This window comes from Mauremys mutica, chromosome 2 (genome assembly GCF_020497125.1).
Source record: "Mauremys mutica isolate MM-2020 ecotype Southern chromosome 2, ASM2049712v1, whole genome shotgun sequence".
Classification (NCBI taxonomy): domain Eukaryota; kingdom Metazoa; phylum Chordata; order Testudines; family Geoemydidae; genus Mauremys; species Mauremys mutica.
This window is the reverse complement of record NC_059073.1, coordinates 12,720,525-12,744,998: the sequence shown is the minus strand read 5'-3', so window position 1 is coordinate 12,744,998 and position 24,474 is coordinate 12,720,525. Positions and strand designations below refer to the sequence as shown.

General features: G+C 40.7%; 1 protein-coding gene across 8 annotated transcripts in view; it reads right to left on the bottom strand.

Annotated features, from left to right (window-relative positions):
• PTK2 (protein tyrosine kinase 2) overlaps positions 1-24,474 on the bottom strand; it is a 377,826-nt gene that overhangs the window by 224,378 nt on the left and 128,974 nt on the right. For 7 of the 8 annotated variants that reach the window (XM_045007657.1, XM_045007659.1, XM_045007653.1 and 4 more), the window contains one exon: positions 3,575-3,801. In XM_045007657.1, coding sequence (XP_044863592.1) covers positions 3,575-3,769 — 195 coding nt within the window. In that variant the 5' untranslated portion in view covers positions 3,770-3,801. Of the gene's footprint in view, positions 1-3,574; positions 3,802-18,127; positions 18,145-24,474 lie in introns of those variants that run through there. The other variant, XM_045007658.1, reaches the window with a different exon arrangement.

Here is a 24,474-nt window from a genome sequence, read left to right as displayed (position 1 = left end):
TCTGCTGAGACACAACCACTCCTGTCAAGAAGTTGAGAAATTCATCTGCTGCCTTTGACTCTGTGGTAGTAGCATTTGCAAGTGAGAATCTTGTTGACAGTCTGGGCACAGCTTGGTTTCTCCCTGCTGCTACAGGGCTTCTTGGATTTCCTCCTCTTCACCCCAGTCTGATAAAACAAAGGACCAGGAAAAGGCTTGTGTACAAAATGCTTAATGCTTACAGCAAACTGCAGACCAATAATCTTGAAGTCCCCAAAACACCACTGGCAACCAAATGGTTCAGGAAATGTCACTATTAAAATTAACTAATAAAACAGAAAAATTAAAACTATTTTGGTTCCAGGAGCATGCACCTAGAGGGTGAGATTCTGGAGCCCCCTGAATAACAGTTCTCAACTCCCTTCAAACATGCCCAGCGGGACAGATAGCGCACTCATGAGTATTGCGGAACAGCCTTCTTAACTGGCCCTGGAGATGTCCACTGTATATTAGTAAGCAGTAGAAAGCCACAGGGAGAGAACAGGGAAGGAGTAATGAAAGAGACTGAATTACTGCCCTCATGAAACAAGCAACTGCTCAGACTCCAGCACCAAGAAAACAATACTTTATAGAAGTGTGAATGAAACTCCCTGCCTTACAAATTTCAGCAACAGACACATTCCCGAGACAAGCCCATGAAACAGCTACCCTTCTATTGCAGAAGGAGCCCTTATCATGCTAGGTGCTGAAGACAAAGTCTCTGAAGAGCTAACAGTCTAGCAAGACAACTGAGTTATCAAGTATGGAGTGAGAGGAATAGGAAATGGATACCATTTTTATACACATATATACATTGGCTTTTGATTATTATAATAAACTGATAAAGTAAGTGCCAATTATTTCCATTTGCTTGTTAGGCCTTCTTGTGCCAGGACTTCAGCCTAGTCATTATGGGCTAGGACACAAAGCTTGGACCCACTCTGGTTGTCTTTGAACAGAAATAGCCTGACATTTAATTTTTCTCCAAAGGGCACATAACTGGAAGTTGTCTGTGTCATGGTTTGGTTCTGTGCAAATAAATACTAATGGCTCATTTCACACCCAGCCTGTGCAACACTGCCAATCCCATTAAGTAATCAGGCCTAGGAAAGATAATGGGGAATTAAATAGATAGATTCACTGAAATTAAAAGGATATCTAGTAAAAACTATTAACCACACCACTGGTTTTAGGAGAAAGAACATTTTATCCTTGTGGAAAATAGTGCAGGAGTGTATGGGAATCAGCTCTGAGAGCCTGAATCTCTCTCACTCTTCTATCTGATGTGATGGCTATAAGAAAAACCATCTTCAAAACCAGATTAGGACATACCTTAACCGATTCAAAGAGATTGTTCCTGAGCCGGTAAAGACTGAATTAAAATCCAACAGGTTTACAAATCAGTGCAACAATTCCTTATTAAAAAGTATTAGAGTTCTGAGAGAAAACCAAAGTCCCTTCCAGGAATACAGGAGGCTGCAGTAGCTGTCAAATGCACCCTTGCCATGGATAAAGGTAAACCTGATTTGGTTAAAAATAAAGGTAGTCCAAATTTATTAGGGAATCGGACATATCAGGAAGTGGGAAAGGAAATGCCATCTCCTTGACATTAGTGCATGCCAAAAACATCTACCACTTTAACAGCAGAAATACCTCTAATAGAAGGATTTGGGGTTTCCAGGAGAGCTCACAGACTTCCTTTGAAAATTGGAAAAGTTCCTCTGCTAAGATCCCATAAAATAGACTGACAGGTTAAAATACTTGAAAACTTCAAAAAAACCAAAAAACAACGCTCAACCATCTGAAAAAGCCTTGAAGCTTTGGCTATGCTCAAGAAGTCATTCCGAAACAAACAAACAAAAACTTCTAATTGAGTCATGTGGGCCCTATTTTCTCTCTCTTTATTTTTTTTTTAACCACACTTTTTGATTTGTTCAGCCTTTATAAAATTAAGACTTTGATTGTACTTTAAATGGCTACAAGTAACTCTGAATATGGGCTTACTCTTGAATTTACTAGTATTAGAGTTAGTGCTTGGGACCCTACATATCCCACAACTAAAGGCACTTTTGATTTGGGGAATGAGAAACGTACACAAGAATGTTCGCCTTCATTTGGGGGGAAACAGTTTTTAGCCCCTCTCCCCATTCAAAGACAGCCTTGAAAAATTACAGCATTATAAATAGATTGCTGGTGTTGAAAGGAATAACCAGCTGGTATCCACTTCTGCAGCAGGAGGCATGGAGATATGACCCCCTTAACACTTGCCTTCCCTCCCCTTATGCCCCCTCCCCACATTTTTTATAAAATGAACTAGTTTGGGGTTCAAACAAATAATTTCACTAACCAAATTCACCACTTAGGTTGACCCTTAGGTGGTAAGATAATCATGGACAGGAATTGGTGACTTTGGGGGGGGGGGGGGGGTTCAAAAAATTGTTCCACATGAAAAAATGCTAAGGCTGACTCTGATTTCTGCTCCTATAACTTGCCTGATTCCCTAGATCCCTCTGAACACTAGGTGCTAATTTATTAAATTGATAAGATTCAGAAATTTTCTGGGTAACTTCCACTGGAACTTTGCATTTCGCAAGTCTACAACTACTGCCATAAAATTTACCCTCGGTTCACAACGCTGTTAATTCTTTCCATACACAGCAGTGCTAAGAGAAACAATGGGAAGAGAGGAGGGCATTCTAGATTCTTCACATTTTGTTTGTTTTCTTAAAAAGAGTTTTCTCTTGCAGAAATGTCAGTAGCAGTTAGAAATAGAACCCAGGTCTTCTGAACCTTGTCTTCTGCCCTACCCATTACCTGTCTTCAGCAGATCCTGATTATATGTCACTTGAAGAGGGATTATTACCAAAAAAAAAAAAAAAAAGGAGGGGGGATGGGAGGGGCAGAAAAATCTGAATTTGGGGGAAAACAAAGACACCAAGCAAGTAAAGAACTTGATCCTTGCATTTTCAGATGTTCTTCAGCTCCTTCCTTTAATTTAATAAACAGCACTGAGACCTCAAAGAGAGAATCCTCCTCCAGGAAATCTTAAAATAATCTTAAAAAAATAAAAATCTTAATATTAGATTGCTACTTGTGCCTTCCATATAGGCCTGCTCATTCTATTCTGCCATCCACTCCAGAATAAATAATTTAAGTGTCTGCTTCTCACAGCTTTTTCTGTTACTCACTTAAGTCACACTCAGTCCCCACAATGCCTTTTTGGAAATACACAGTGGTAAAATAATCTAAGCAGGTGTGATCAAGCTCAGTTGCTGTTCTTCCATATTGAAGTCTTTATGCCACAGAAAATGAGAACTAAATTAATGTCAACAGCCCTGTCAAGTTAAGGTACAATTTGCATGTCTGCCTTTTCTCTGGGAAAATTGCTAGAAATTAAAGCTTTGCCTGAAATGATTCACAGCATGTGTCAGATAAAAATTTAAAATAAACTGTAGAACATCTGTGTTCCTTAGCCATTAGAGTTGTCTGTGCCACACTTTCTTAATATTAACATACACAAGCCTTTAGAGAATAAGAACTCTGGAAACAGACTCACCCGGACATCAGTAGCATCTCCGTGCCGGATAATACTGGCCCACGTTGTTGGCTCACTGCTACTTTCAAAGTAATGGAAGACCTTTAAGACTCGTTCCATGGCCCCTGGGGAACGCTCCACCCCAGTACTGAGGTGTGTCTTTGCACTTGAACTTGGTGTATGATTCAAGTTTGGATCAAGGTAAGCTGCTGCCATCGTTTTGCTAGATGCTAGGTATCTGTCATATTCTGGGAAAGGGGAAAGAGAGAAAATAAATTATTTTGGTTCCACCTCAACCTCAGACTGATTCATATATACATAAAAATCTTTATGGCAAATCCTAAAGAAAGAAGATGTTTTTTTCAGACCTTTAACTCAGACTCTTCAAGGATTAGTTATTTATTTTAACTTACTGTTACTTATCAAGCTGCTACCCAAAGCTGTAACCATTATACATATTTTATAAAATATGTTCACAAAAATCCTAGTGGATTAATATTCAGGAAAACTCTCTGACTCATCCCTAACCAAAATTCTCTGTTCAACCCATTCAATAGCCACAAAAGTTTTTCCTTCTGCCATTAACAAGATAATTTCCCCTCAACTTCCTCATATCTCTATCAACCCACCCCTCTTAAAAAAGGTCTAAGAGACCAGACATTTTGTATCTAAATTATAAAGAATTAGCTCAGGGGTTGGCAATCTCTGGCACGTGGCTCGCCAGGGTAAGCACCCTGGCTGGCCGGGTCAGTTTGTTTACCTGCCGCGTCGGCAGGTTCGGCGGACCGTGGCTCCCACTGGCCGCGGTTCGCCGTCCCAGGCCAATGGGGGCGGCGGGAAGCGCCGCGGGCCGAGGGATGTGCTGGCCAGGGCTTCCCATCTCCCGCATTGGCCTGGGATGGCGAACCACGGCCAGTGGGAGCCGCGGTCCGCCGAACCTGCTGACGCGGCAGGTAAACAAACTGGCCCAGCCCACCAGGGTGCTTACCCTGGCAAGCCGCGTGCCAGAGGTTGCTGACCCCTGAATTAGCTCATGCTCTAGTTTTACTGTGATTGTAGACCTGTGGGAGGGATGTAATTCCTGTCAAAATTGGAAGGCTACATCCTGAAGTGCCCTCAATTTGGATATGTCCCACAACTGAGGGCTATGTACCAGAAGTGTCCAGTCACCAGCCCCTCCTGTTTAGACTAAGGCTCTATCAGACCAAAACTACGTGCTAGTTGTGAGTGTTACGTTATTGCATGAGGAAAAAATAAGATAGTCAGGACCTAAACCGTGAATAACTGTATACTGTAAGTCAAAACCAACACCATGTTCTTGATCCAGAAACCAAAGGAAGTCACTACTGACTATGGAGAAAAAGTATAATGTGCCCGCTACATGGAATACTGCACAGTAAATGGCATGGAAGTGCATTTTGTAATAGCTGACGTTTCCAAGTGGTCTTTAAGCACAGTCCCACATACAGCACATTAGAATAATTCTGCCTGGTGGTGAAAGGCATGGATCATTGTGGCAAGGTCTACTTCTGAAAGAAAAGGTTGCTGCTGCTAATGAGTCAACCATGAGCAGATGTGGATCAGACATGATTAGCAGCTTGAAAACCAGCTTGAGTAACAAATGGTAGACATATGCCCTCCATCAAGAAAGCTGCTACAATTCCAACCACTTCTTCCTATTTATCCAACCACAGACTAACATAGCTTGTTGAACTGCATCTCATACAGACTGCAAAGACATCTGAGGATACAGCCCTCCAATTCTAACAACACTTTTTACCTCATCATTAAATGCTAATGAGTTTTCAGTCCCAGAGAATGGGAAATAATGATGGGCATCATAGCCACTACTGTTTCATATGAGGATAGGATTTAGGGAAATTAATGTGAGCTTTGACCACTTCAGAACACTCTTCTGCAGGACAAGTGACTGAATTGTGGGCAAATATGCAGGATTTTACTTGCTTGTCTTCTGGTTATATTGCACAGATTCGGTTTGAGAAAGGGATGAAAATAGAAGGGATGAAAATAAAAAATATATATACACCCTAGAAGATGCTGCTAAACTGAGGTATCTCAGGAAAACCTATATTCTTAAGTCTACTGGCTAGAAGGATGGAGAGTAAGGACAGCTAGGTTCTATTCTTAGCTTACAGACCTTGGTCAAATAATGTAAGGCCAAATTCTGATACCTTTACTTACACTGAGCAGCCAGGTGCTACCAAATGTAAGAGAATCTGAATCTTGCCATTAACTTTTCCTTTCAACTAAATGGAATACTGAAAGCTTCACAGTATAAGGCTATGTTTTGGAGAGTTAACCAAGATTGACAGAAAGTATTCCAAAAATAAGAAAGCAGTTTTTAATAACAATTCAATCATTTTATGATTCATTGTAATTTTGTTTAAAAACCTAAAGCTTCCTCTTTTATTAGGTGCCAAAGGGGCAACACATTACATTTCTTATTATGGGTCTATTAACATTTCCATTAAACCAGTCCCCTATTTTCAAGAGCTTATAATGTTGCTTTAAGACTCTGCCCTACACTAAAGTCCGGTAGTGTACTATTGGATGTAACACAAAAACAGTTAAAATGTTTATAAAACATTTGTTTGGCTATTTTAAGTTATAAAGAAAGATAAGATTACCAGCATTATATGTAAAAGCAGCAAGGAGTCCTGTGGCACCTTACAGACTAACAGACGTATTGGAGCATGAGCTTTCGTGGGTGAATACCCACTTCGTCGGATGCATGGGAAGCATTATATGCTTATTTGTACTCGTATAAACTCAAAACTGCCTTGGTTTTTGCATTCCCCTGACAGATCTTTGATTTACAGTGCGAATTCAGCCCTCTGTATTCAACAGAAAAACTACTAAGTTACTAAGGATGAAAAATCATCTGAAGCACATATGGAGACATATTTCTATAATATTTTATTAACGGATGTATCCATAATTTAGGATGGGACAATATCAAGGCTGAAGTGTCTACAATTATGCTAGTCACTCTCATTTGGATTTGAAGTTGTGAGTCTAGCTATCCTATCCTTTTGTCCAATATCTGCAATGTTTTAGGTAAAAGTCCTATTCTCCAAATTCCTGGTTCTTTAGACAGCTACACTAATATTTCTCAATACCCTACCAACATGCTAGAATGGAGCAGAGAGAGGAGAAGAATGGATCATCAAGAAGCAGAGTCCCTGGACTGTTAGCATAAAGTAGCCCTGCTGAGATGTTTTGATTTTTATCAAATCATGCAGCAGGTCATTGCCAGGTGATTTATCCAACTCTGCCACAGTGCTCAAAGTGTGTGCATGGCTTAGGGGGTGTCACATGGGTATGGGGGGAATAGAGGATGGCTAAATTCTATTATAGCTGTCTTCATATTTTCTAGAATGTCCAGAAAGATAGTACCTAAGCCTTTCCCAGGTAAATCAGGATACAATGAGGTGCCTAGTGGACTATCTGGATTCTTCTGCTCCTCTTACTTTCCCTGCTTATAGGATTAATAAAAACAGCAACAAAGCAAATCAGCAGCAGCAGCATTCTGGTTACATTTGGAGGATATTTTCCAACAGGACATCTTTCTGCATGTCCTCCAAGCAATAAGACTGAATTAGTCTAATCCTTTCTGGAACCTCATTTCCAGAGACCGTTTCCGCCGCAACCAAAAACACAATCTCCCTCTTATGCACTTCATCCTAGCCTTTGTGAACTGCTTATTCCCAGAGGACTGGGTCATGGATAGAGTCAATGCTTGTGATTAATCACACAGTACAGACATGATCAATAAAGCTCAGTGATATGTAGCTCACTATCAAGACTTGGTGCTGTGATTTAAGGATTTTCCAACAATGTGGGTCACAGAGTTAAGACAATTAAAAAAATTATTAAATCAATCATTTCAATTGATTTTAAAATGATTAATACAAATAGAGGAGGTACGGTGGTCATTTAATGGGCTTTCTTTCAGAGAAATCTTTTCTTTTCCAATAATCATATTAATGAATTTGAATAAGAGGCATGAAACTGGGACTATTTTGGTTTAATATCTGTTGTACAAAGAAGGGTAGATGGCCCAGAATGTCCTGTTTGTATGTTCAAATACTATTTGAACTACCTTTTTGTCATTCTTCACACTGCAACTGCATATTAACGCTTGACTGTCTCACAAAGATCTATACAGATTATAATAAAAGTTATTTCTATCCTCTGATTCCCACCTTAGGCTTGAAGATGTTCAGATATATAAGTTTATGCACCTGCTAGGTCACATTTCAGATAAATGACTTAGCCATTTCACTTCAAAACTATGAAATTCATTTCTCCCTTAAAAATCTAATCACCTGCCTCTTCACAGCTATAATCAAGATTCAGACTTCATTTCTTTCTCTTGCCATGTTCAAAGTCTTTTACAAATCCCTCCAAGTTACTTTTAGATGACAGATTTTTAAGTTATTGAGAGGAAACTAAACTTTTAGATTACCTGCATTGCTAATGCAACAGGGACAAATGAAGGTCTTGTAGAAATGTGTTGCTGCCGTACCAGCAAAACAGTTTAAGTTACTGTATTCAAAATGAGAAAAAAATGAAATATTGACCAGAAATAATGTACTACATCCTAGAAAACACAGTAGTTTCAGTTCAGACATAGGTGATAATGTAAAGTTGTTGCACTCAACTTTATCAAGTTGCTTTTGCACTGCTTGCCTTCTGAGTACTGACATGAAAATGTATCAGGTTACTTGTTACAGTTTTAGTCATACTCTAAATTTCCTGAACTGAGTAAAGATATTGGTTCCTCTAAGAGATCAAGATTGTGTTATGTGTCACCTGTATCTGAAAGAAAATGTGTCATTTCATGAAAAACAAAAGTTCTCCAATTTTTTCATATGCACTATTAAACCCTACAATAGTTTAGGCTGAATGTATTAAGTTGTGTGTCTAAACCCTAAAGGTGAATGTGAATCTTAATTGGAATTCAGAGATATTTTTAATAATAGTAGAAAATCAAAGCTCTGAATAGTCCGCATGTGATTTTACACACAGATGACTCCTTCCACCACCCATCTATCTGAATGCAAGTTCTCCTTTGCCAGATTTGATCCCAAGTTAAGAAGGTTCTTGAACAGTTTTAATGACCATTTAATGAGCAGTGTTACACAGAGGTACTCTGAATTGCTTCTCTCTAGACAGTCACTAACCATGCATTCATCTACCATTGGGGAGGTAAAGGTGCATTTGCTTTTGTCACAGTGTCCCTCTTTCTTCAATCACAAATCTTGCTACATCCACTTTCAAGTCAGAAATTCAAGATGTAGGATTAGAGAAAAAGCAATCAGTTGAAAACAAACAATTGCCTTCTGACAACTGCTTTTGTTATTCTACTTCTTTTCCCTCATCCTCTCAAGAATGTGGCAGGTATCCAATATTTTTGGTTATTCTACATTATGCAAAGAATGTTATAGACAGACGAAAAAGTGGGCAGGCTGCTGCTTTTCTTCTGGTTTTGCTTGCCTATTCTTTTTACCTCCTAGCCTCATGGGCTGGGAGTATAATGCTATCTGTGGATTTATATTGCTAGACCCATAAAGAGTATATCTCTTAAACTGCTTCCACTAAGAATGTTACTTGTTTGGAAAATGCCCCATATACACAAATCCTGGATGGAGATCTGGGAGCCACTGAGGGCCCCAGTAGGGTTCAGCAGGGTTGCCAACTTTTAAATGCTGAAAACCGAACACCCTGCCCCACCTCTTCCTCCGGGGCCCTGCCCCTGGCCAACATCTTCCCCTGAGGCTCCACCCCAACTCTTCCCAAGACCACACCCCCTGCTCGCTCCTTCTGCCCTGCCCCCATCGCTCACTCCCTCTTCCCAGGAAGCTGGTGTGATTGAGCAAGATGGTGCTGATTCACGAGACACAGAACATCATAGGCTTTAAGGTCAGAAGGGACCATTATGATCATCTAGTCTCTGACCTCCTGCACAATGCAGGCCATACAATCTCACCCATCCACTTCTATAACAAACCCCTAACCTATGCCTGAGATGTTTAAAAGAAATATTTGTTCTTTGCCTTTTGGAAAACTGTTTTCTCATACTTGATTCCTTTCTACAATAAAATTCTCCACAGAAAAATCATGTAGAAAAAACCTCTAGCCATAGGAGCGTTCATTAAATGTCTCACCTGTTCTATAGATAGGCTTTCCTCACATAACTTCTCATAGACTTTGTTTCTTTTTAAAAGAAAAAACTGATTTCACACTCAAATGAAGCAAACCTAATGAGCAGATTCAGTGTGGTATTATACATAATACATATTGACATTTACCCAATGTGCATCTATTTGCAATTGTGCTCTAATACTTAGGGCTTGTCTATATTAGAAAAGCTATACAGTCTTAACTAAATTAATTTGAAGTCTGTGTAGTTAAACAGCTCACCCCTAATGCACATGCACTTAACCCCATTTAACCCTTGTTTAGCATGTACTAGTAAATTAATAAATTAAACTAAACTGATTTAAGTGAGGGTTAAACAGGTTTACATGCATCTACCTTAAGTGAGAAGTACCACCATCACTAATATCCAAAAAAAAAAAAAGTTTAAAAATCTTCCTCTAATTTGGTTAAAGGCCTCTCTTTTCTACATGTTATTATGTTCTCTATGTGTTATTAGATACCAAAAGGGACCTGGCAGTGCTGACCGGGCCTTTAAAAGTCTGGTTGGCCACCTACAGTGGGGCTAAGGCAGACTCCATGGCTCTCGGAAGTGACCAGCATGTCCCTCAGGCTCCTACGTTCAGGGATGGCCACAGGGGCTCTGCGCATTGCCCCACCCCAAGCGCCGGCCAGTGGGAGCTGCGGGGGCGGTGCCTGCAGGTGGGGGCAGCGCCCGGAGCCACCTGGCCGCCCCTGCGCCTAGGAGCCAGAGGGACATGCCGGCTGCATCCGGGAGCCACCTGAGGTAAGTGCCACCCAGAGCCCACACCCCATGTTGCGGTGTGTTATGTGATTTTAGTACTGGTGTGAAGTACCGAGGAATGAAAGATTCAGGCTGTCCATGTAGGAAGTACAACATAGAAAGACAATGCATACTTGAAAACTTCCCCACGCCGCCCAGCCATGTTTCCTCAAATTAGCCCTAGAGGAAAAAACACTAGGAAATCATTTGATTTTGATGAATATTAAATTCTAAGCTTCTCCTGCTACTGTGGAAGATCTGTCACTCAGGAAACTCTTACAATAGCTCTTTTTGGTACCATGGAAGAGGCACAGACAGATTATCAGGAAGTTGTCCAGGTATTGTGTAGCCTGCAAGCAGGTCATCTGAAGGGAAGAAGTGAAGTTCGGAAGTTTTTCCTAATGTCCAACCTAAACTGCCCTTGCTGCAATTTAAGCCCATTGCTTCTTGTCCTAGCCTCAGAGGTTAAAAAGAACAATTTTTCTCCCTCCTCCTTGTAACAACCTTTTATGTACTTGAAAACTGTTATGTCCCCATTATTCCTCAGTGGGCTTTTGAAAAAGTAATCTACCATATTTTTTGTTCAGCCAATGCTAGTAGCCAATGGTTTTAAAAAAATAGAGATCTCTGTACCACAGCAAGGTATAATAATAGCTTTCATTCATATGTCTATCCAGAAATGCATAGCCTTCCCATCACCACCACACCAAAAAAGAGTTTGCTTGCATTTTATAATTTGTTTTAAAGCATTAATTTAAACTTCACCTGAATGACTCACTGAATGATTCATTGCATGGCATTTTTAAATGAATTAAAGAATAGCACCGTTAATCAGAATTCAGCTGCCCATTGTGTTCAGAGACTATTGCCTAAATACAGATTGTATCTTCAAATTCATTTTACCTGACAATGATTCAGACAAATGATTTACTGTATTCACTTTTTCAGTTAAATGTTTTGGAAATTTTAATAAGCAGACTTGTAAAGATACTACAAATAATTAGTCACAATATCAACAGAGATTTAGCACTACAAGTTACCTACAAAAACCTCAGGATAAAGATTTCTGCATTTCCTTTGTATGAATACTTTGGGTGATTTAATATTCTGGGGGACTATGAGACAGCTATTCAGAGTAGGCAGCTCTGAAGCACTATGATCACTACACAATGCACATGTTAATCATGCACTTGTCCTAAATTTAACAAGTCCATCGTGGCAAAAATCTACTTATAAGTTCGTACAAGTCCCAAACTAATTTAAATCTTTATTAAACCAGACACATTCATTTATATATTTTTATGCTGAGCCAGGCTACTTCAATGGCTGGTATGCCACCTTTGCTAAGTGTTACTGAAGGATTAGCTATCACCGATTTATTATTCACTGAATATGTGTATTGAGCATTGTATTTTGGGACTAAAATAGATCTTGAGAAATGAATATTTAAATAGTGTTGACACAACTGGCCAAAAGGCTTTGTACTTTGGATTAAAATTTCAATATATTTACTAACAATTTGATATAAAGAAGTAAGTGTTAAATATCTCCTGACTCTCAAAATGTCCCCCTCCCCTGGCAGAATAATCCCACAGGATTAACTACTGACATTTCTTAAACATTTAGTTTAACCCAGTTTTACTGTCCTCTTATTTCTTGCTCTACACTACTCGGCAACTCCCTCTGGAGTTGGCACCAATTTCCATTTGCAAGTACCATACTATGGAGTTGCACCAATGATTTTAGTAATCCACTGAGCAGGGAACACAAGGAAACCAAAGTTAATTAACTTTAATTAGTACAAGGTACCCAGTTAGACTCAGATTTCATTTTCCTCTGCAAAAAAAATAATAATTTTGAAGAACCTGAATGGTTAATTCTCACTACTTAGTTTGCTTTCATAGCTCCATGAAGTTTAGGTAACCATACTAACTTTGCCCATAGTCCCCTTGAAATTTGTCTTTCGAAGAAAAAATTCTTAACTCAGCCAGATGAATCATATTTTAATCAAATTATGACTTATCTGATACACTGCTGCTTCAACAGATACTGTCTGGCACTAGTTAGGCTACTGGCAAGCTGAGACTTCCATTTTCCTTCTAAACTGCACTATTTGTTACTTCATTCTCCAACCCACTCCCATCCTGTGTATTTTGTCTAGCTGTCACATCCTGTCCGACATCTAGACTGTAAATTCTCTGCGCCAGAGACTGTCTTTTTATCTGTCTGCACAGCAGCTAGCACTATGAGGCCCTGAACTTTCATTGAGGTGCCCAGATATCACTGTAATAAAATACAAGTAATAATCTCACTTTTGCATCTCTTATTTATTGTCTACTTTTACAGAATGTGCACGTCATTGAGAATAGTGGGAATATACATTTCTTAAATAAATCACAAGGAAAGGAGCAGCAGAGGTTCTAAATTTTCTACAGAATCTAGTTAAAATAGATGTAATATTATATGTTTTCAAGTCGCATCATATCCTGGCAACATTCCCAACCACAAAGGTGACAAAATAGACTGGCAAACTAAACCATCTGAACCTGAAGTCAGTTTTCTTTACAACACATATTGGCTTTGTTCTATAAATTCCCTAAGCAGCTCAAGATGGTCTTCCAAGCAGCATTCTATGGAACAAATTGAAGAATTGTGCTCTGAAAGTACCATTAACACTCAAAATATAAAGGGTAAATTAGTGCAAAATGGTGGCACTTAATCCAAATCATCTTCACAGAGACAACAGCAAGAAACCGCCCTAGAGGAATCTGTTGAAAAAAGAAACCAGATACCATAAAGATGCATTTCCATTTCTTAACATGTTTGGATCTCTTTTACATTTAACATTAACTCTGACTTTTCTAAATTTATAAGGCTTGGCTCTGAGATAATTATACCATCCCTGTTATGTATTTTATTCTATATTACTGATGTATGCTCTCAACTTTAACTCTTAACACACAGTTTTTGTCTATGATTTATGTCAGTAACCCTAGTTAACTTTTCATAGAAATCAGTGGTCTCCTGAGAATTTTATAAACAGTACACATGCAGTATACACACTGAGTAGTCTGTCCTAAAAATACACAATAGCAGCTATTATTCATGTAGTATGAAAACAGCCTATTATAAACTAATAACCTGTAACGTTTTTAGAGTTGATTCTATTTTAGTGCAAGCAAAAAAAATGAAAGCTATTAAAACAAAATTATTTTTCCAGATCTCCCAATAAAACTTGACTAAAGTAAATTATACTAGGTTTTATAAAAATAAAAATTCTGCATGGCATTCAGAACTTCTACAGCATTCTAATTTTAAGCCTGATGCAAACTAACATTGCTGAGTTACTAGTTCTCTAAAGAGCAGGAATTTCTAGTGTTAAAAAAAAAAAATTAACTATAGCAATAGTGTCACATACCACCATACATAGAATACGATGCTCCTGGTAATCATTCTTCCCTTGTGCATCTAACAGTTCATACTGAAAACACTTGGTTTTCCTTGAAGTGTTCAAATGAACAACACACATCCTTTCCATTTAAAAAAAAAAAAAGTATGATCAATAGGTCTTTCTATACCCAGATTCTATGATACTTCAATGGTGGCCCAGACACCGAAAACTGACATTTCCATGTGAAAAACAGAACAGTATGTTTAACTCTTAGCTCCCCTTGGGTAACATGTTTAAAAGGCACTTCCCAGCCTCAGATTATTAACAAGAGAAAGGTCCTAATGGCTGTCTGGTCAATCCCTTTGACATTTGCAGACACAGAATAAAATAGGGGGCCATCAGTCCATAGCTATCAACCCCTTAGCCAGCACAAGTCAAAACAAAGGAAATCAAAATACACATTTCTAATGCATTTCTTTGTTAAGACTGTAAGCTCTTCAGGACAGGGACTGTGCCTTCTTATATGTTTGCACAGTATGTAGCACACACCAGGCATTAATGGAAATTAATAATAATGTTAGCCAAATGATTAATCATTTTAATATTTAGCACTCATTTAACTCTGTAGCAGGGTGGACCCCTGCTCCTGCCCTAAAGGGGTTAAAAACAGCCCTGGGAAGGGGCTGTGGTTGGAGAAAGCAACCTTTAGGCTGGGCTGATTGGGGGAAGTGGCTGCAGCTGGGACCATGCCTCAAACTGAGCAACAGGGCCTTATAAGGCGGCCAGGGAAGCCAGAAGCCCAGTCAGTCTCTCTCCATCTATAGAGGGAGATGGGCCTGGCTGCAGGGAGCTGGAGACAAGGTACCTGAGTGAAGCGGAGCTGGGGAGCTCTAGCCTGGAAAGCCCCAGGCTGCGGCCTAGCATTGGGCTAATAGGTACTGGGGTTGCAGAGGGCAGCCCAGGGGTAGGCCAAGGCAGCAGGTCCAAACCCTCCTTGCCAGTGATGAGTGGCTGATACTGCAGTCTGCCCCAAAGCGTGGGGCTAGACAATGACTGGCAGTAGCCATACACTGAGGCAAGGTGGGGATAGAGGGTGGGGGGGTTCCCTGGGGAGGGGAGACCCAGAAAGAAAGGGGTTACTGCCAGGGGCAGCACCCCATGTAAAAGCGCACCGGGTCCAGGGAGGGACACGGGGGCCAGAGGACAGGCAGACCACCGGCCTGCAGAGGGCGCTCCAGAGCTGGAACGGAGCTAATTCCCAGGAGTCAACAGCAAGAGGCGCTGCAGGGGTGAGTCCGGCCCGTCTACAAACTCTTTTCAACCAAAGATCTCAAATTGCTTTTCAAAAGTGGGTAAATATAATTAACCCTATTCTATAGATGAGGAAACCAGGCACAGAGTGGTGACTAGCCCAATGTCACACAGTGGCAGAGTTGAGAAAGAACAATTACTTATATTACAAAAATGTGGTTCTTCAAAATGTTGTCAGTACAGATCCTACTGTAGACATGTAGCCATGTCAGTTGGGGCCACACGTATATCCTGTGCATCCACATGCTCCCATACAAGGGCATAAAGGGTTGGACAGTGTGACCATCTGTCAGTTCCCTAACGATTCAAAGCCCATGTTGCTGAGGACTCCAAAATGCAGGGATGGAGGAAATATCATGGTTTCCGCACTGACCACTATACCTTGAAGAACCACAGTTACTCTTAGAGTAAGCAACCATTCTTTCTTCTTTGAGTATGTGCCAGCATGGATCCCACGGTAAGGTACTGTCAAGCAGTATCCTCCCTGAATGGTGGGAATAAGGTGCTTCAACTGTTTTATTGAAACAACAACTGCTGCACTGCTCTCCCAAACTTGGTATCACATCTAGCTGTTAGGTCAGGGGCATAATATTTGACCAAAGAGGCCAATAGGAAACTATCAGGATCATTCTGGCCTTATCCTGTCTAACCTTGGATATCAAAGTGGAGATTGGTGGAAAATCATATAGGGGGCCGTTAGTCCATTGTAGCAGGAAGGCATCTGACAATGAGCCTAGACTCATTCCTTCTCTGAAGCAAAAGTTGGGGCATTTGCTGTTGTCTTTGGTAGCAAAAAGGTCTATTGTGGGAATCTCCCACTGATCAAATACTGGCTCTATGATGGACTTCTGCAGTGGGCCCAGATGGTTGGTTATGGCATGTCTGCTCAAGAAGTCTGCATTCCAGAAAGATGGAGAGCCAGTGGGATTATTTGTATTGATAACATGAAGCCCATAGCTTGATAGCTTCCTGGTAGAGGGATGATAACCAAACTCCTCCCTGCTTATTTATATAGTGCTTTATCGGTCAAAATCTATTGGATGGGCAGGAATACTATGCAGGCCAGTCTTATGGTTCTGAGCTCCAAGGTGTTTGTATGGAAATTCAAGTTCTCCTGGGGCCAGGTCTTCTGCATCTGCAGATGGTTTAGACCAGGGGTTCCCAACGCATCTAAATGCTCCTGCGTCCTGGCCGGCAGTGGAACATCCGCCGAGATGCTGCCGAATTTCTGTGGCGTTTCAGCGGCGACGCCTTTCGATGACATCAGTTGTCGGCGGCAAGTGGCGTCATCGAGAGGCGTTGCCGCCGAAACACCGCAGAAATTCGGCGGCATTTCAGCGGATGCTCCGCCGCTGCCACAGTCCTTCATCTGGTGCCCGCCAGACGAAAAGGTTGGGGACCACTGGTTTAGACGGGTTCACCAACTTGTTCTTGATGTGTCTGTGATGACTGTCATGGTCACAGAGGAGACAACCAATGAAACCCCTTTTCAAGCATCCTTAGGGTCTAACCACAGCCACAGCTCCTGGAGGACTGAAAGTGAGACCCTGAGATGTTGGAATGGGAAGTATACAGACCTCAGCCAGAGGCAAAGTCTCAAACAGACATGCCAACGTGTGACATAAAAGGCCTAAACAAGTACACATCATTGTGGGACTTGGCTTTAGGTAGTTTATATTTGGAGAGATTGCAACCCCCTATCAACTCTATCATCTGAGACAGGAAGAGAGATGGCTTCTCATAGTTCACAAGGAGGCTTAGCTGATGAGAGGGTGTCTTCCACTGGGACCAGCCTTTATTGAAAGGGCAATGCTGGCTGGGCCCAAAATCATCAGTATATTGAACAATTTATGAGATTTTCTGTGGATAACTGATTTCTCTACCTCTAAAGTGTCTGCTATTCTCATAAATGAAGTGTAGACCATACTTACAGGATGGGGGGCTCTATTCTAGGAAGAAATGACTGAAAGAAATTTGGGAGCTATGGAGGATAATCCGCTGAACATGTGCTCCCAGTGTGATGATGAGGCCAAAAGTACTAATGCAATCCTGGGATGCATAACCAGGGGAATATCAAGCAGGCGTAGAGCAGTTATTTTACCTCTGTACTTGGCACTGGAGCAACTGCTGTTGGAATACTATGTCCAGTTCATGGGTCCACAATTCCAGAAGAATGTTGATAAATTGGAGAGGTTTCAGGGAAGAGCCATGAGAATGATTAAAGGATTTGAAAACATGCCTGATAGTGATAGACTGAAAGAGCTCAATCTATCTAGCTTAACAAAGAAAAGGTTACAGGATGACTTGATTACAGTCCATACTTAGGGAAAAAACTGTTTAATAATAGGCTCTTCAATGTAGCAGAGAAAGGTACATTATGATCCAATGACTGAAGCTGAAAGTACACGAATTCAGATGGGAAATAAGGCATACATTTTTTAATGGTGAGAGTAATTAACTATTGAAACACTTTAGCAATGGTTATGGTGGATTCTCCATCACTGACAATTTTTAAATGAAGATTAGATATTTTTCTAAAAGATGTGCTCTAGGAATTCTTTTGGGGAAGTTCTATGGCCTGTGCTACACAGGAGGGCTGACTAGATGATCAAAATGGTCCCTTCTGGCCTTAGAATCTATAAGCAGATCTTGAAATGTATTAAAATCCTCCAGTGCTGGTACTGGCCCTGCCACTTTGCCTGGTGACAATGACAAAAAGTCTTTGGGAGGCAAAGTAGAAATGTTTTGCTCCTCGGGGCCCATATCCTGCCACAGTTCCTGACATTTTTTTTGGCCTGCTCAACGATGCCACTGGGCAGTCTGATCTCCTCCTCTTTCTAGAATGGGACGAGGTGGGCCCCTCAAAGGAGGACCATGGTAAATATTCCATTAGGATACGGCTAACCTGTCTGATGATGGCCAGTCAAAACCACTCCTTCTGTTGGCGAGTCAAGATCCTATAAGGAGAAGTGCATGTTCGGTCCACAGTTTCAGTCTAACTCAGAGACAGGGTTCCATGCTTGAGGGAGCTGAGAAGTCATATCCTGGTGAGGGAGATGAGAAATAGATATCATTTAAAGGCGGTACCATAACATATGGTGGTTTCAGTACAGGGGTCCACACTGGTGCTGGAGGTAATCTTGGTATCAAGGTGGCTTCCAATATAGGGCTGGAGTTTTTGCTGGAGTTTTTGACTGCCCAATAATCAGTTGCAATGGGGTCGGTCCCAATGCAGGTTTTGTCAGTGCCGTGATAGGTCAGCTCCTTGTCACTAGCCCTGGATTTGGTGTGGGGCTTAGCCATTTCTTTATGCAGTCTCTACAGGAGAACACTAAAATCCATCTAGAGTCTTTGTCCTTACATTTGGAATGGCCTCACTTGTTACTGGTAGATGTGGCTCTGACATTGGTGCCAATGGTATTGGCTTCTTTGCTGACGAAGTTGTTTTTGGTGTTGGATCTCTTTTACGGTGCTGAGATTCTCTCCATTTCAGCCTTGGTCATTGCATGGCTACTGGAAAGGGCATTCATGAACATTGTTTAATCTGGTACCTGATTCCTCCAGATCCAAACAAACAGAGTTTCACTGACAATTCCAGTAAGTGGAACTTCAGTAGTGTCTCACGACTTGCAAGTCCTCAAAGAGAATGACTGGCATACTGAGCATCTGTCTGACACATGACTCTTGCCCAAGCATAAGAAGCATTTGCTATGCCCATTTGTTAGTGGGATTATCCTGTCACAAGAAGGGCTGGGCTTGAAGCCTAAAGACTCAGAGTTTACCATGAGACAGAAGTGGTTGAGCTGCCCTGTACATGAGACTCTGTACTGGGGGAGGTATGTACAATGGTCCAAAAATAAGGAATTAGTTCAGATGGGTGAAGTGTATTTGGTGTACTTTCCTACAGTGAGTGGTGAGGGTTCTGGAGAGTTTAGCTGGAGCTAAAAGATGGAGGAGTTGGAGACTTGCTAGGTTCCATCTTGTTGTCATGGGTGGTAAGAAGAAACCAAGTGATGGTTGTTCCCCCCATCCTTTATGTCCTCCTACAGGAGCACAAGGAGGCACAGAGTACATTGCACAGCCCTGACGGACGTGGCAATTCAAAATACTTCAATCTCTCGCACTAGAGGAGCATGTTCACCTGCAGTGTCAACCACACTGACACATACTCAACAAAGAACAGCATAATTTTTCATGAATCTGACTGTCTATTTCTTCCAGAAGAATTAGATAATGACAAAAAAGTATAAGCAGCAAAGAGTCCTGTGGCACCTTATAGACTAACAGACGTATTGGAGCATGAGCTTTCGTGGGTGAATACCCACTTCGTCGGATGCGGCCAGGAAAGCTCATGCTCCAATACGTCTGTTAGTCTATAAGGTGCCACAGGACTCTTTGCTGCTTTTACAGATCCAGACTAACACGGCTACCCCTCTGATACTTGACAAAAAGGTATGTTTGAAAGACAGATTTTTCCCACTTCCACTATATAACAGTTTGCTTTTTCTGCTTTGATGTCTACAGTTTGGATATATCAAAGCTACAGAAAATAGGATGGTGGCTGGATTACAGTTAAAGCCACAACCAGGTTTCCATCATAATCCGTATTTCTTTATTTTCACACAACCACTTTGGAGTAGGGACTGCACATTGCTATTGTACACTAACTTAGTGGCCTCTGGCCTCTTGGCTCCAACAATGCCAGCCTCCATCCTTTGACTGTCTGATTCTCCCACAAGCACATACATCTGATTTATGAATATTTAAAAAAAAAACCATTATTTTCATTTCAGACATGCAAATTATTGTGTTGTATTGAGGAATGTGCTGGAATTGCAAACTATCACTTTAAGTGTGTGCACGCAGAGGGGATGGTTCTGGGTCCTGCTTGCAGGTTAAGGGGTGCTATGTAGAACTATGCAATCAGAGTCCGTATGGAGAAAGTCACTCTAGAGTAAAATGGAATTGTGCCTGTTTTAGGGAGAAGCCATCTCTCTCTCTCTCTCTGGTTTTGGGTTCTTGTGTGTTATCATTCTGAACTCTAAGAAACAAAGCAGTGTAACACTACAGCTTCGAGCAGGGAGTACTTTATGTTTTTATTTAACATCTCTGTGTGTATGGCGTGAACATAATTTTATAGCTAGTATATGCAATTCCTGTTCCTATCATTATTACCCTCAACCCTCATCTCCCATCTTTTCTATTACACCCACCTGGGACTTATCTTATTTTAGATTTGTAAATTCTTTAGCAGCTAATAAATATTAAGAAGAATTTAACATGTTGTAGGCAATACTGTAATCCTAATATAGTAATAGTTTCAAATTTCACTTTCAGAGCAACAGCAATGGGTAAAATATTTTTCTGTTTACCTTCTAGAGGTTTTACAACCCTAATTTTGCAGAGCAGTGAAAAATACTGAATACACATCTAAGTCAGGAAAACTTTCACTGAACTGACTCATAAGGGTATTACTTTGGAATATGTGTCTCGTATGTGTGGTTGTGGGGAAGGGGAGAAGAAAGAAAAAGGGAATTTAAAGGAAAGATTCATCTCTCATAGCAGTCAATGTATTTTACTCAAACTATTTCATATTTGGGCTTGCCTGTATTTAATATGGTTTCATTAAACAAACCTTAATATATTCAGTTAAAAACGTAACTGATTTCTGTATGGCGAGAAGAAAGAAGGGACGATTGATCGTGAGAGGAAAGAGTTAAGACTTCTGAGCCAAAGAATATAACAGAATAAGTCAAGATAACCTCAGTGAGACTTTTGCTTGAATGAATAAACATAAAACAAACCCTTAAGAAAAAACAACAAAAACTTTTAACTAATTTGTTAACTAACCAGTTTTTAAATTTACATTTTAAAACCAGTTTATGGTTTTAATGCAAACCTCCAGAAAAGCAACCCAATATCAGAAAAATGTATTAAGAGGCCAAGGATTGGTCTTGTGGTTCTAGATACTGGACTAGAACTCACAATACCTGGGTACAATTCCCAACTCTGCGACAGACTTCATGTGACTTTGGGTAAATCACATGATCTCAGTTTCACAGTGCAAAAAGAGGATAATACTTCCCTATCTCATAGAAATGCTGTCAGGATCACTTCAACAAGTATAAACAGGGCAGTGATGTAATGCCTAGACAGATACAAATGCACATATATACACCTCTACCTCGATATAACGCTGTCCTCAGGAGCCAAAAAATCTTACCACGTTATAGGTGAAACCGTGTCATATCGAACTTTCTTTGATCCACCGGAATGCGCAGCCCCAGAGCACTGCTTTACCGCATTATATCTGAATTCGTGTTGTATCGGGTTGCATTATATCGAGGTAGAGGTGTATTATTATTTATTTGTGTCAGGATGATCCCTACCTGCACCAGCCCTGATTGGAGCTGCATTGTGCTATACACTATTATATACCCACAAATAAACTATGGTCTCTGTCCTGAAGAGTTACACACACACACACACACACACACACACACACACACACACACACAGTTTTCAAGAAGCTAAAGCTGCCACATTAAACCTGCTTGTTTTTTTCTATTTAATTCTCTCCACAGAAATAAAAACTAATTCTCCTTCCATGTCATAATGACAAAACATGTAACACTGGTCTACAATTTTTGAGAAGTTGTCTGCTTTAGAGATAAAATGTGCTATTTATTATATATTTTGATGTGCTGAATTCAAATATGACAATTAAAACAACTGATTGGCTACTGTTGCTAAGATATTTAAGTTTTTACATTTTATGTCTATGTATATTGTATAGATAGTAGAGTTTTAATCATAAATTGTAAACCTAGGTCTTTTCATGTGTTTATGGTTGCTTTACATGATAATATTTCACCTGTCCTGTTTATGTCACACTTTAAAAATCAGCAAAAGGGTTATATAAATAAAATTTATTATGAAACAAAAGGCAAAAAACTATTATGTACATAGTTTAGTCCTATTCAGTGTCTACTCGGCGCTTCTTGGCTTGTCTCTTGTATTCATTAAATAGAGCATCTCTTGTCACTGTCCAGCAATAGTCTGCAAGCATTGATGGGCTCCATTTGCCCTGATAGCGTTTCTCCATTGTTGCAATGTCCTGGTGAAATCGCTCGCCGTGCTCGTCGCTCACTGCTCCGCAGTTCGGTGGAAAAAAATCTAGATGAGAGTGCAAAAAATGCATCTTTAGTGACATGTTGCAACCAAGGCTTTTGTATGCCTTGAGGAGGTTTTCCACCAACAACCTGTAGTTGTCTGCCTTGTTGTTTCCGAGAAAATGTATTGCCACTAACTGGAAGGCTTTCCATGCCGACTTTTCCTTGCCACACAGTGCATGGTCAAATGCATCATCTCGAAGAAGTTCACGAATCTGAGGACCAACAAAGACACCTTCCTTTATCTTAGCTTCACTTAACCTTGGAAATTTTCCACGGAGGTACTTGAAAGCTGCTTGTGTTTTGTCAATGGCCTTGACAAAGTTCTTCATCAGACCCAGCTTGATGTGTAAGGGTGGTAACAAAATCTTCCTTGATTCAACAAGTGGTGGATGCTGAACACTTTTCCTCCCAGGCTCCAATGACTGTCGGAGTGGCCAATCTTTCTTGATGTAGTGGGAATCTCTTGCACGACTATCCCATTCGCAGAGAAAACAGCAGTACTTTGTGTATCCAGTCTGCAGACCAAGCAAGAGAGCAACAACCTTCAAATCGCCACAAAGCTGCCACTGATGTTGGTCATAGTTTATGCACCTCAAAAGTTGTTTCATGTTGTCATAGGTTTCCTTCATATGGACTGCATGACCAACTGGAATTGATGGCAAAACATTGCCATTATGCAGTAAAACAGCTTTAAGACTCGTCTTCGATGAATCAATGAACAGTCTCCACTCATCTGGATCGTGAACGATGTTGAGGGCTGCCATCACACCATCGATGTTGTTGCAGGCTATAAGATCCCCTTCCATGAAGAAGAATGGGACAAGATCCTTTTGACGGTCATGGAACATGGAAACCCTAACATCACCTGCCAGGAGATTCCACTGCTGTAGTCTGGAGCCCAACAGCTCTGCCTTACTCTTGGGTAGTTCCAAATCCCTGACAAGGTCATTCAGTTCACCTTGTGTTATGAGGTGTGGTTCAGAGGAGGAGGATGGGAGAAAATGTGGGTCCTGTGACATTGATGGTTCAGGACCAGAAGTTTCATCCTCTTCCTCGTCTGACTCAAGTGAGAATGATTCTGGTGCATCAGGAACCGGCAGTCCTTCTCCGTGGGGTACTGGGCGTAGAGCTGATGGAATGTTTGGATAATGCACAGTCCACTTTTTCTTCTTTGACATACCTTTCCCAACTGGAGGCACCATGCAGAAGTAACAATTGCTGGTATGATCTGTTGGCTCTCTCCAAATCATTGGCACTGCAAAAGGCATAGATTTCCTTTTCCTGTTCAACCGCTGGCGAAGATTTGTTGCACAAGTGTTGCAGCATATGTGTGGGGCCCACCTCTTGTCCTGATCTCCAATTTTGCAGCCAAAATAAAGGTGATAGGCTTTCTTAACCATAGTGGTTATACTGCGCTTTTGTGATGCAAAAGTCACTTCACCACAAACATAGCAGAAGTTATCTGCATTGTTCACACAAGTACGAGGCATCTCTGCTCACTTTGGCTAAACAGAAATGTGTCCCTTTGCAAAATCAAACACTGACAAATAAGAGAGCACGACACTATGATTTCTAGAGCGGATATAGGGCAATTTGTTCAGCAGAGTGATGTAAGCTTCGTTATGATTGCATCATCCATGACTTCTAGGAATAACATGATGCAATTCATATCATGTATGACGCAATACCAGCTTCAGATTGCATCATTCATTGTTTTGCCTAAAAAGCAAGTACTGTCCAAACCCAGTCATAGATTTATTCATAGATCCAGTCAAAGATGTATTTTAGTCATTTCTGGTTTAAATTGAGATCCCTTCCCTTTATAACTCACTTATCCTCCGCTATTCCCAAGTCAAGGGTCGTATATACTGACCCAATAGCATAACTTGAAAACTAGAGCCAATCAACAATTTTAAGCATCATTTTCGTTCTCAGTGACCCAGAATTAGTAAAGTTTGACTACATTTATTTCAGAAGCATTTTGGCTGTAGAGCAGTGTAATTGTGCACTACTATCTACCCATTTGCAGAGGCAGCAGGTGGTAATCAATTAAAAAGCCCTGATCTAAACAAAGCAC